Genomic DNA, 13,051 nt, shown 5'->3' with positions numbered 1-13,051 from the left:
CGTGACATGTGTCTTTTCTGAATAGAATGAGAAGGAAGTGAAGAGATATCATCAGGTAATGGTCTTGGGCATTTAGGTGTGAGACCAGAGTTGGTCAGACGTGAGGCAGGTGGGCAATTTGAAAACTGCTGCACCGTAGAAGAAGCTAGAAGCATAGTCAAAGAAGAGCGAAGGTCAGATGTATCAAAGGAGTCAGTCGGAACCCCGGTACCTGAAGCGGGTGACAAAATGGCACCAACAAGAGGTACAGGGGCATTAGAAATGTCCGAAGAGGGGTCAAATAACGAAGCAGGGTCAGAACAGGAGGCAGTATCAGGAAGGGGCCCAGGGGGAGCAGGTTCATGGATTCAGGACTCCATGGTTAGGTCTCTTCTTTCTTCTTGTTTTTTAGAAAAAAAAGTAGAGAAAAAAAAAAGAAAAAAAAGGGGGGGGGGGGGAAAACTGGAGGAATAGCTCATAGGAGGCAAAAAAAAAAAAAAAAAAAAAAAAAAAAAAAAAAAAAAAAAGCCGTAAAAGTAGTGCAGATACGGCATGGAACCCATGCCATACCCTACCCTTCATGCCAGTAAACCAGCAATCCAGGATAGCCACCTCGGTGGACAAAAGAGAGGGCGGCCAAACACCCGCCACAAAGCATACCTCCTTTGGCCACCACCCCCTGGAATCTGACAGGCAACCTCTAAAGATACACCAGTCACCCAAAAGACACCCAAAGCCCCCCCGACTGACTGGAGAGGGATTGGGACACCTCCAGGTGATCCAGATTCCACGGCAAACTGCATCACCGCCAAGGACCTCAATGGAATGGAATGGACCCCGGTACCCTTCCCCCTACCTAGGAACTAGAGTGCCTGTGGGAAGAATCCCAAAGGCTAAGAATAGGAAGGGAAAAAGGGAGAAATGGGGAGGAGGAGGAGAAAAGGGAAAAAAAGGAGGATGGGGAAGATGGGATAGGGAAAGGGGATTCAAGGGTAATCAGTTTCGGTCTGAGGAAGGAGAGCAAAAGGTCTAATTCCTCAGACCAAGAGCCTCTTCACCACACCAAGGAGCCCCCCTTGAAGAGGACTCAGCCTATAGTTGTTTGAGTGCCACAGGGAAGTGTCCTAGGTCCTCTACTCTCTTATTTACATCAATGACCTAAATGCATCAACTCCTTGTAGATAACACCACTTATGTCTTCTCCCACCCAAACCCAGCTATACTTAGTGACACTGTAAACAATGCGCTACATAAAATATCAAACTGGATGACACCCAACACTCTCAATATAGATAGACAAAACCAACTTCGTGATTTTTGGAAACAGAGCACTGAATATCCAGCTAAACATATCGATAAATGGTTTGCCCATTACAAGACACACTGAGGGCAAATTTCTATGTCTCCACCTTGACTGTAATCTTAAATTTCAAACCTACATCCAGCATATAACTAAGAAAATTTCCAAAACAGCAGGCATCCCTTCCAAGATACAATACTATGTACCCCAAATGGCACTCCTTACTTTATATCACTCTCTAATTTATGTTTATATCACCCATGGTATTTGTGCTTGGGGATCTACCACAGCCAATCACCTTAAACCTTTAATAACCCAACAAAAAGCTGCGGTGCGGATGATCACAAACTCCTGCACCAGACAAAATACCCCACCACTCTACAAGAGCTTGCACTTACTAACCCTTTCAAGGTCGAGAGGCCCTCTCCTAAACTTGTTCTCAGGGTAGAAAATTTTCAAAAAAAAAAAGTGAAATGATAAAGAATCTTTTTCCGATCATAGTGACACCAAAAGTATGAAATTTGATGGAAAACTTACGGAATTATGCTCTCGTGAAGTTAGCGGTCTTGACGATGTTTACGCATCGGCGATTTCGCCCACTTTGAGCCCTATTTTTGACCAATTCCTATGTACCAGTCGACAAAAATCATAACTATTTCGCTAGAACTCCACTTTTTTTATCAATTGAATACAAGAAACCACCCATTTACCAATTTCAACTATCCAATAAAATGGTCAGAAACTGGCAATTTTGCCAATTTCACACAAATTTCAAAGGATGCCAATTTCCAAATAGGGTCCAGAATAAACAAGACAGACATTCCTGGCACTAAAATAACATTTTCTCTGTTCATTAGTCACGTCCCTAGGCCCCCCTCCCATTTCTTTTGCTTTCCACTTTGAATTTTTATTCTCACAAAAAAATAGATTTACTGTTATGCAGACTACTGCATTAGTGTAGAAATGGTATAAATAATATCAGCGCACTTGTGAACGAATATTAGACTCACCAGTTGACGTGTATTGGTTGCATAGCATTTGTTTACTTTTGAACTTTGGCAAAAATCGAACATTTCTGCTACTCTGAGCTCAATATCAAGGTACTTTTCATTGTGAAACCAATAAAGTTGGTAGAATTACTGACAATATGTAAAGTAAAAGGACACAAGTGCAACTAATGTGACATTTTATTATGGCAACGTTTTGCTCTCCAGGAGCTTTGTCAAGCCATTACAAACAATACATGGACACAGAGGGTATATAAAGGCTCAGAGTGAGGTGCGATACTCTTAGTAGTAGTAGTAGTGATAAAAGTTGTAGTAGTAGTAATACAATATGGTAGAACAATTAATTCGTACATGAGTAAAAGGATATGTTACTTGGGTAACATAAAAATAGGTTGGACAAATATAGACTGGATAGAGGCAGCCTGTTTCAGTGTTCACTCTCTGTAATGCACTTTGTGTAGTATAACAGGAGAGACTGAAAACAGTAAACCCTGCCATCACATAGTCTCTCCTGTTATACTACACAAAGTGCATTACAGAGAGTGAACACTGAAACAGGCTGCCTCTATCCAGTCTATATTTGTCCAACCTATTTTTATGTTACCCAAGTAATAGGTTTTATATCCTTTTACTCATGTACGAATTAATTGTTCTACCATATTGTATTACTACTACTACTACAACTTTTATCACTACTACTACTACCACTACCACTAGTATCGCACCTCACTCTGAGCCTATATATACCCTCTGTGTCCATGTATTGTTTGTAATGGCTTGACAAAGCTCCTGGAGAGCGAAACGTTGCCACAATAAAATGTCACATTAGTTGCACTTGTGTCCTTTTATTTTACATTGTGAAACCAATCAAAATCATCTCACTTTCTGTAGTATGTCTTCCATTCTATAAAATGAGACCAGGAAAACTAGAATACAACCATAAATATCATACGAAAATACACTGCAAAATCGCTGTTTTCAACCAAAAACACGGTTGGAGTTTTTTTTTTTCTCATTATGCACTGTGTGCTGCAGGATTTTTTTATACTGTGCACACTGTCCACATAGACCCATTCTTTTATATGTAGGCCTACCAGCTTTCTCTCGCTAGATTTGAAGGCGCTAGAATTTATATGTACTAGTACGGCACCAACCCTGAAAGAGTTAATATACAAAATATACACACTTATTATTATTAAACTCCAATATCAACCCTCCACTCAAACTTATCCTAGACAGCTTCAACAGAACACACAGGCATAACACGAGGCACAAAATACTTTTTGACATCCCTTGTGTCCATCTCACATTATGCAAAAATGTAATGCACATAGAGTCCAATCTGGAACTCTATGCCCAAAACAACAAGAGGTCCCCTGCCCACAAATCAATTTAGGACTATACTTAAAAATCATCTCATCTCTCAATAACAACCATACCCACACTATGAAATCTCAAGCCAAATTTAAAGCAACTCTTCCAAATTAAGCCACTACTACAAACTTAAAAATGTATGTCTATCATAAATTGTACTACCTCATGTTAATAATAGAGTAAAATATTGTATATTTGTAATCTACCACTTTTCACCCCTGTCTAGACTTAAGTTGTCTTTAAGTATTAGGTTAAGTCTGCCTGAAATGCCTCACCATGATAGTGGCTTTCTTTGTACCAATAAAATTATGAAATGTAAACACACATTGTAACCTTTGCAAAGAGATAAAAGTTTTGATTTTTGGCTTCGATTCCCCAGGCTTTACATGACCCTTTATGGGTTAAGTGTTTTTCCCGATTAAAATATATGTTACATAAAGTTCTTGACTTTCAAAACACTAGTGCAACATAATGATACAGTGGACCCCCGGTTAACGGTATTTTTTTCATTCCAGAAGTATGTTTAGGTGCCAGTACTGACCGAATTTGTTCCCATAAGGAATATTGTGAAGTAGATTAGTCCATTTCAGACCCCCAAACATACACGTACAAACGCACTTACATAATTGGTTGCATTGGGAGGTGATCGTTAAGCGGGGGTCCACTGTATTACAGTGGAACCTCAAATATCGAACTTTCTTTGGTCCAGAAGGCTGTTCGAGTGCCTTTACCGAATGAATTTATTCCCATCAGGAATAATGTAAATTAGATTAGTCCATTTCAGACCCTCAAAAATACACTTATAAAAGCACTTACAAAAATACACTTACATAATTGGTCGTGTTGGGAGCAGTTCGATTTTTGAGGTTCCACTGTATTATTATTCTTATTCTTATAATAAAAAATGAAGTGCTAAATGCGATATAATGATAAAAAAATATGTCCTTTCAATTAACAAAACGTATATGCTATTCTTCCTTAAATGCACAAGCCTACCAGGTAATCTAAAAGGATTAGTAGTTTTGTTGTGGTATTAAAAATAATCTGAAGTGTTAAGCAATGGCTTGTGAACAAAATGAGCCTGAAGCTGGCACAGGAAAAAAAGTTAAGCAAGACCCTCCCCATTCCCCAGGAAGGTTCTTTGATGGTGAGGGGATTTTGATCCAAAGGCCTAGAACTGGTTTGCCCTTCCTCAGATTGAACTTGATTACCTCGTATTTTTCAAGGCACTGTATAATCTCTATGGGTTTAGTGTCCCCCCTAAATGTAATAACTGGCAAGACGTTATGCATAAGAGCAAGATTATTTTGATGCCAGAAGGGAACAGTGGTGAAGAAGCTCTTGATCTAAGGAATTGGATCTTTGCCTTCTTCAGATGAAACCTAGATGCCCCCCACTCCTTTCTCTCACCCTAATACAGTGGAACCTCAGTACTCAAACTTAATTCATTCCAGAAGGCTGTTCGAGTACCAATCTGTTTGAATATCAAACAAATTTTTCCCAACCAATTTTCTCTTTGGTTGGCTGTTATCACTAATTTTCTTAGGCCCCATGGTGACTTATTTATACAAATAATATAAAAAAAGCACCAAAAATGCGAAACACGAAACAGTTTACAGCGAAGTTCCGGCAGGTTGTTTGTTTGGTCTAGTGCTGAGCAAATGGTCAACTACCGAACAATTTTTTTACCAAAGTGTTCAAATACGGAATTGTCTGAGTAGGGAGCTGTTCGAGTACTGAGGCTCCACCGTATCTGGGCGTCACCTTATGCCAATGATTTAACTATAGCTTGTGCAGGCACTGACTCATCTAGTAACAGCCCTGTTGCCTCTAATGCCACATTATACCTGTATAGTTTTGTTATCCCTGAATGAGATACGGTCAAATTTCTCTGCCTTCTGTTTGATTGATGGACATCCTGGAAACCCCACACAACCTCCCTGAAAGCAACTTGCCATTGCTGGCTGAACCTCCTTAACATCCTTGCCCATCATTCTTGGGGGCCTGATAGACTAACTCTTTTGTCTTCATTTTGTTTTAATCTTCAACAAAGTCAAGGATTGCATTTGTGTCTAGTTGCTTTTTGTTCCTTCCTGGTTAAGAGCCTATATGCCAAGGCAGACGTTCCATTTTTGCATGACAAACATAATGACTAATGACCACTGTCTCTTGATATTTTGTCTGCTCCCATGACCTTCGCAATCCTACATGCAGGATGGTAAAAGACAGTAGTTCTTTATTTGATTGCCACCCCTATTTACTACATCCCTTTTCTCTTCATAACCACTCTCTTGGCTTCTCTTTATTTAACTCTATGTATCCATCCAACATCGAAATTTTCTCTTCCCTCCTTGGGAGGTTATGATGATTTGTCTGTACTTCCCCACTTACATGTACGAAAGCTCAATTACCTACTGTAGCTTCTCATTCCCTTTTTCTTAACCACTTCCAATCTCATCCTCATGCCACTGCAGTTTACCCCAATGGCTCTAAATTCTCTGAAGGTGTCAGGTTTGCAGCAGTTTTTCCAGAGTTGTGTGAAGTCATTTATTAGACTTGGCAAGCATTTTCACAACTGTAATTCTCATGGCTTTTATATTGTTTCCCTGCCTACCTGAATATTCGTAGTAGTTTCAGACTTCTTTAGTACTTTGCAGGTCATCCAAAAATTTTATTCTTATCCTTTCATTCTTCGCACAAAACTTTGTTTTTACTACAAATGCTGTGCAACCAAAATCACTATTTTCTGATGGGTCCCTTGATATATGGATGTTCAGGGCAATCAGCAGGCAGATTCTGCTGTGCAGTCAGCTGTACATGACCTTATTTTATATATGGGGTACTCCATTCTCAGACTATTTTGCAATAACCTCTAGATAACTTAGCAACTACTGGCAACAATGGTGGTCTGAGTTGATCTGTAACAAATTGTGTTCTGTCAAACCTTGAGTTTCTGGTGTTCTTATCATCGCTGTCATGCTTAGGAGATGACACTCTCCTGCCTACATATCAGGCACACACACATCTCACTCATGGAGAAGATCTCAGCACCGCTCTGTGAGAATTGTCAAATTCCATTGTCATTTCATCATCTGTTAACAGACTGTTCTGTGTATCAGCAAACATGCAGAATTTATCTCCTGCATCATCACCGCCCTAATGCACTTACTTTATCTGACTGCCTTGCCAACAGCCCCACCTTTGACAGACTCCCTCTGACTTTTTGTTAGTGACAGCTGTAGTACACCAACTTTGATTATATTTTACCTTTAGTGCTCCCCACTAACCTTACTGACTCTGCCTCTTGCATACTCCTAACCCTCACTGGACTCTGATCTTCGCTCATCTTTAGCACATCCAGCCCTGCAGTGCTGTATGACTCTTGTGGGCTTAGTGGTTAGTTTTGATTGTAACCTCTAATATTTATACTGTAACTGAATTAAATATCACAAAAAGCATTCACTTTAAATATTTTTTCACAGTTTTTGGAATCACATGAAGTTTAAGTATATTAATAATTTTTAATGTAAGGTATTCTCCATCAATGTTTCATATTTAGATTTGCCCTCATGTTTGTCAGTTTAAAGTTAAGAGGTGGTTATCAAATGCTAGCACTTTCCCTATGCAAGCTCAAATAAGTAAATAATGTATTCAAAGAGTTTGTACTTTCTTGCATTAACAGCTCAACTACTTTAGCTTCTACTTTTATATCTTTGGTACATTAGTTATGTTTTTTGTTTAAACATTCCACAATTATATTTGTTATATATATGGAACTTGCAGCACTTACCTCACTTAATATAGCCCAATTGTCACTTTCTACATGTACATTGAGACGAAGCGATTTTATTTCACCAAATGACTCGTCAATGGTCCCCTCTGCCACACCCATATCGTCAAAATCCCCTAAAACAAATTAAACAAAAGATTAGTCATGTTGAATAGGTATGGTTTTGGTACACAATATTTGAGTTAGATGAACTATAATTTGTTTTATATTTTTCCATAGCTAATACTTTTCCATTGTTTTGATTTTGCCTTGCACTGTCGCTTGTTTTATTCCATCTTTTCTTTAGGGAACATCATCGCAGTACACACTGAACTATGGTTATATCATTTGCCTATCTTTTTCACGCATTGTACCTACCACTCTTTGCTAAGACAGGACTTTGTTTCTCCACTATTTTTTCACATACTGAAGGACCCCAACAATTTTAATGCTTACGTAGAATGAAAGGGGGTAAAGCAGCTGGAACTGATGGGATCATGACAGAAATGTTAAAAGCAGGAGGGGATATAGTGTTGGAGTGGTGGGTATTTTTGTTTAATAAATGTATGAAAGAGGGGAAGGTACCTAGGGATTGGCGGAGAGCATGTATAGTCCCTTTATATAAAGGGAAAGGGGACAAAAGAGATTGTAAAAATTATAGAGGAATAAGTTTACTGAGTATACCAGGAAAAGTGTATGGGAGGGTTATAATTGAAAGAATTAGAGGTAAGACAGAATGTAGGATTGCGGATGAGCAAGGAGGTTTCAGAGTGGGTAGGGGATGTGTAGATCAAGTGTTTACATTGAAGCATATATGTGAACAGTATTTAGATAAAGGTAGGGAAGTTTTTATTGCATTTATGGATTTAGAAAAGGCATATGATAAGAGTGGATAGAGGAGCAATGTGGCAGATGTTGCAAGTATATGGAATAGGTGGTAAGTTATTATGAGGATAGTGAGGCTCAGGTTAGGGTGTGTAGAAGAGAGGGAGAATACTTCCCGGTAAAAGTAGGTCTTAGACAGGGATGTGTAATGTCACCATGGTTGTTTAATATATTTATAGATGGGGTTGTAAAGGAAGTAAATGCTAGGGTGTTTGGGAGAGGGGTGGGATTAAATTTTGGGGAATCAAATTCAAAATGGGAATTGACACAGTTACTTTTTGCTGATGATACTGTGCTTATGGGAGATTCTAAAGAAAAATTGCAAAGGTTAGTGGATGAGTTTGGAAATGTGTGTAAAGGTAGAAAGTTGAAAGTGAACATAGAAAAGAGTAAGGTGATGAGGGTATCAAATGATTTAGATAAAGAAAAATTGGATATCAAATTGGGGAGGAGGAGTATGGAAGAAGTGAATGTTTTCAGATACTTGGGAGTTGACGTGTCGGCGGATGGATTTATGAAGGATGAGGTTAATCATAGAATTGATGAGGGAAAAAAGGCGAGTGGTGCGTTGAGGTATATGTAGAGTCAAAAAACGTTATCTATGGAGGCAAAGAAGGGAATGTATGATAGTATAGTAGTACCAACACTCTTATATGGGTGTGAAGCTTGAGTGGTAAATGCAGCAGCGAGGAGATGGTTGGAGGCAGTGGAGATGTCCTGTTTTAGGGCAATGTGTGGTGTAAATATTATGCAGAAAATTCGGAGTGTGGAAATTAGGAAAAGGTGTGGAGTTAATAAAAGTATTAGTCAGAGGGCAGAAGAGGGGTTGTTGAGGTGGTTTGGTCATTTAGAGAGAATGGATCAAAGTAGAATGACATGGAAAGCATATAAATCTATAGGGCAAGGAAGGCGGGGTAGGGGTCGTCCTCGAAAGGGTTGGAGAGAGGGGGTAAAAGAGGTTTTGTGGGCGAAGGGCTTGGACTTCCAGCAAGCATGCGTGAGCGTGTTAGATAGGATTGAATGGAGACGAATGGTACTTGGGACCTGACGATCTGTTGGAGTGTGAGCAGGGTAATATTTAGTGAAGGGATTCAGGGAAACCGGTTATTTTCATATAGTTGGACTTGAGTCCTGGAAATGGGAAGTACAATGCCTGCACTTTAAAGGAGGGGTTTGAGATATTGGCAGTTTGGAGGGGTATGTTGTGTATCTTTATATGTATATGCTTCTAAACTGTTGTATCCTGAGCACCTCTGCAAAAACAGTGATAATGTGTGAGTGTGGTGAAAGTGTTGAATGATGTTGAAAGTATTTTCTTTTTGGGGATTTTCTTTCTTTTTTGGGTCACCCTGCCTCGGTGGGAGACGGCCGACTTGTTGAAAAAAAAAAATAATAATAATAATAATAATAAGCATATGGTACAGGTCCACATCCCTTTATCTGAAATTTTGAAATTCAAAAAGTTCCAAAAACTGTAGTTTTTTCGTGGAGCGAAAAAAAATTGAAAAATTATGGAAATTGAGTTAATCATATAGAAAAATAGCTTAACTCACTGGCAACACAATGGTACAAGAATCAATGTTCTACTACATTCCTACAAGGAATTACAGTCATTTATATCATGTATGGCAACACTGCTCCTGGGCAACATGACTGCTCACATCCTGTAAATTTTTTAGGATTTTTTCCATTTTTTCTGCTATTCCTTGTATTATTCTTTCTAATATAATAATTGATGATTTGGCATCATATGAGAGTGGGCAGAGGTAATATGTAGATTTGCAGCCAATCAGGAACCATCTGGGAGCATTAGATTACGTCAACTGAATTCCCGCTCTCAGGAGGCAGGAGAAAATACTTTAAATATAATGCTAATGTCAACTCTAAGGCATATTTATCTATCACAATTGATCTAATATGACATAATGAACGCTATAAATAAATAGAATTATTTTTATACTCTAGAATGAATAAAATAGGCCATAATATGGCGAGTGTCAACCAGCAATATCGCATATAAAATCATTTCCCCTACTTCCTATAACATGGTCTTTGTTTTCTCTTATTCAAGGCCAGAGTTTTGGAGAGGCTAACTGCACTAGATCACTAGTTTCAAAAGGAAAACACTGAAACAAAAGCAATTTTCTTGGAATTTTTTTTTTTCCAGAGATGGGAGGCCAGGTGGTGTTACGGACGATTATCTCGGAAGTTAGTTACTGACTTATTTCATGAAGCTCAGCCTTTATTATTGAAGTATTATTTGGGATTTGTGTGGGAGTAAAGGGCAGATATTTTGCAACATATAAAAAATTTAGCAACTTTATTTTTTTGTAGGAAAAATATAAGATATTTGCAGGGTTTCCCAATGTCTTTTTGTAGTGCCATTTAGGCCAGGGATGTTGCCAAATAAAATTTTCAGTAAATATTTTTTTTCTCACTTGTTGTTTTGGTTATCATATTGAAACTTACAGAAAATAAGGAAGGAGAGTGAACACTTCTTCTCATACACCAAAAATGAAATCGAACAAGAGAAAAAATCGAAGTTCAAATGTTTGATTATGGGGTGCTGCCCTAGACCCCACCTTCATTCTCAAATTCGAAAAATTCTGAAATTCGAAACACTATTGGCCCCAATTGTTTTGGATCAAGGGATGTGGACCTGTATCTAAATATAAAATTAATCCTCTTGCATGTTTATAAAGCTATCATTGTAGTCTCAATTCATTTCTTTCATATTAAAGTTATTTACCAAAGAGTTAAATATTTTCCTGGTGCACATGCAGCATAGAAGTGACTTCTATTGATCCATAATGCAAACTTGTAGACCTTCTTAAGTCTCCTAATGCTGCATGCCTGCTAAAACAGGTGGATGAGCTTTATGACATCATCTATAAAAAGGGTTGCTGCTTTGTACCAAGTGTCTTCTGCCATACTTGTTGGAGACATCTCCCATCCTTCACTCATTATATCATAAGGAAAATGCTAAACCCATGAGGGTTGTACAGTGTTGGGAATGGGAAGTAATGAGATTTGACTCCACAGATTCCTAAGTGCACCACTCACCCTTTTCCCCCTCATCAATTCTACGATTCACCTCATCCTTCATAGACCCATCTGCTGACACGTCCACTCCCAAATATCTGAATACATTCACATCCTCCATACTCTCTCCTTCCAATCTGATATTCAATCTTTCGTCACCTAATTTTTTTTGTTGTCCTCATCACCTTACTCTTTCTTATACGTACAGTGGTCCCCCACTTTTCGTAGTTCCCGGCAATCGTAAAATTCGCCAATCATAGGGGTATTTTCGTATAAACATGGACTCGCTTTTCATAGGTTGACTCGCGAGTCGTAGTTCGTCCGGGACGCTTACACACGGCGTGGGCCAGGGCGGCAGCCAGTCTGGCATTGTTTACCAGTGAGCGAAGGTCCCCTCGCATGCTCCAGCGAAATATTTCATAATATTCCATTTATTTTAGTGCTTGCAAGTACTAAATAAGCTACCATGGCTCCAAAGAAAGCTCCTAGTGCCAAGCCTGTGGTAAAGAAGGTGAGAAATACGACTGAATTTAAGAAAACCATCATTGAACAATATGAAAGTGGTACAAGTGTGGCCGAACTGTCCAGGATGTATAAGAAACTCTACACAACCTTATGTTCCATAGTGGCCAAGAAAAATGAAATAAAGGATGCTGTTGTTGCAAAGGGAGTAACTATGCTGACAAAAATGAGATCACCAGTACTGGAAGAGGTTGAGAAGTTATTATTGGTGTGGATAAATGAGAAACAATTAGCAGGAGATACTCTTATGACTTTGTTTATTTGTGAAGAGCAACACATCGCAGCTCAGAATCTTGCTGCAGAGGAGGAGGAAGAGAGATGGAAGAAGGCGCCTTCTTCAGAAATTAAAGAGATTTTTACTATGTGGGGTAAGATGGAAAGCTTTATTTGAGAAACATCACCCTAACAAGGTTGTTGTAAGCCAGGTTGGCAACATGTACAGTGACCAAGTCTTGGGCCATTTTAGGGAAGTGTTAAAGAGACGCCAGAAACAGAGCTCTCTCCACAGTTATTTTGTGAGACAGGACTCCAGTGACTCTCAAGGTGGTCCTAGTGGCATTAAGAAACAGAGAAGAGAAGCAACCCCAGAAAAGCAAATGGTACCTGAGGTGTTGATGGAAGGGGATTCCCCTTCCAAACTATAAACAATCCACTCTCTCTCCTCCTCCAGTCTCCCATACACTAAGAAGAATCTCCAATAAAGGTAAGTGTTATGCTGTTAATGTTTCATTCATCATTTCCCATTGTATTGTTTATGTACGACATGTATATTTCATGTTAAAAATTTTTTTGTTTTAATACTTCTGGGTGTCAGGAACAGATTAATTGTATTTACATTATTTCTTATGGGGAAAATTGATTCGTAAATCGTAAATTTCGTTTATAGTAACGGCTCCAGGAACGGATTAATTACGAACAATGAGGGACCACTGTATTTACTTTTAATTTTCTTCTTTTACATACCCTACCAATCTCATCCACCAACCTCTGCAACCTCTCTTCCGAATCTCCTAAAAGCAAAGTGTCACCAGCAAAGAGCAACTGTGACAACTCCCACTTTGTGTTAGATTCTTTATTTTTTAACCCCACACTTCTTGCCAACACCCATGCATTCACTTCTCTTACCACCCCATCTATAAATATATTGAACAACCATGGTGACATCACACATCC

General features: G+C 38.8%; 1 protein-coding gene across 7 annotated transcripts in view; it reads right to left on the bottom strand.

Annotated features, from left to right (window-relative positions):
- The window catches only part of Mgat4a (alpha-1,3-mannosyl-glycoprotein 4-beta-N-acetylglucosaminyltransferase a), a 235,277-nt gene that overhangs the window by 11,851 nt on the left and 210,375 nt on the right, over nucleotides 1-13,051 (bottom strand). For all 7 annotated transcript variants that reach the window (XM_070089214.1, XM_070089210.1, XM_070089213.1 and 4 more), the window contains one exon: nucleotides 7,451-7,566. In XM_070089214.1, coding sequence (XP_069945315.1) covers nucleotides 7,451-7,566 — 116 coding nt within the window. The remainder of the gene's footprint in view (nucleotides 1-7,450; nucleotides 7,567-13,051) is intronic.

This window comes from Cherax quadricarinatus, chromosome 27 (assembly GCF_038502225.1).
Source record: "Cherax quadricarinatus isolate ZL_2023a chromosome 27, ASM3850222v1, whole genome shotgun sequence".
Classification (NCBI taxonomy): domain Eukaryota; kingdom Metazoa; phylum Arthropoda; class Malacostraca; order Decapoda; family Parastacidae; genus Cherax; species Cherax quadricarinatus.
Note: the sequence above shows the minus strand (reverse complement) of the source record. Positions and strands in the feature narration are given on the sequence as shown.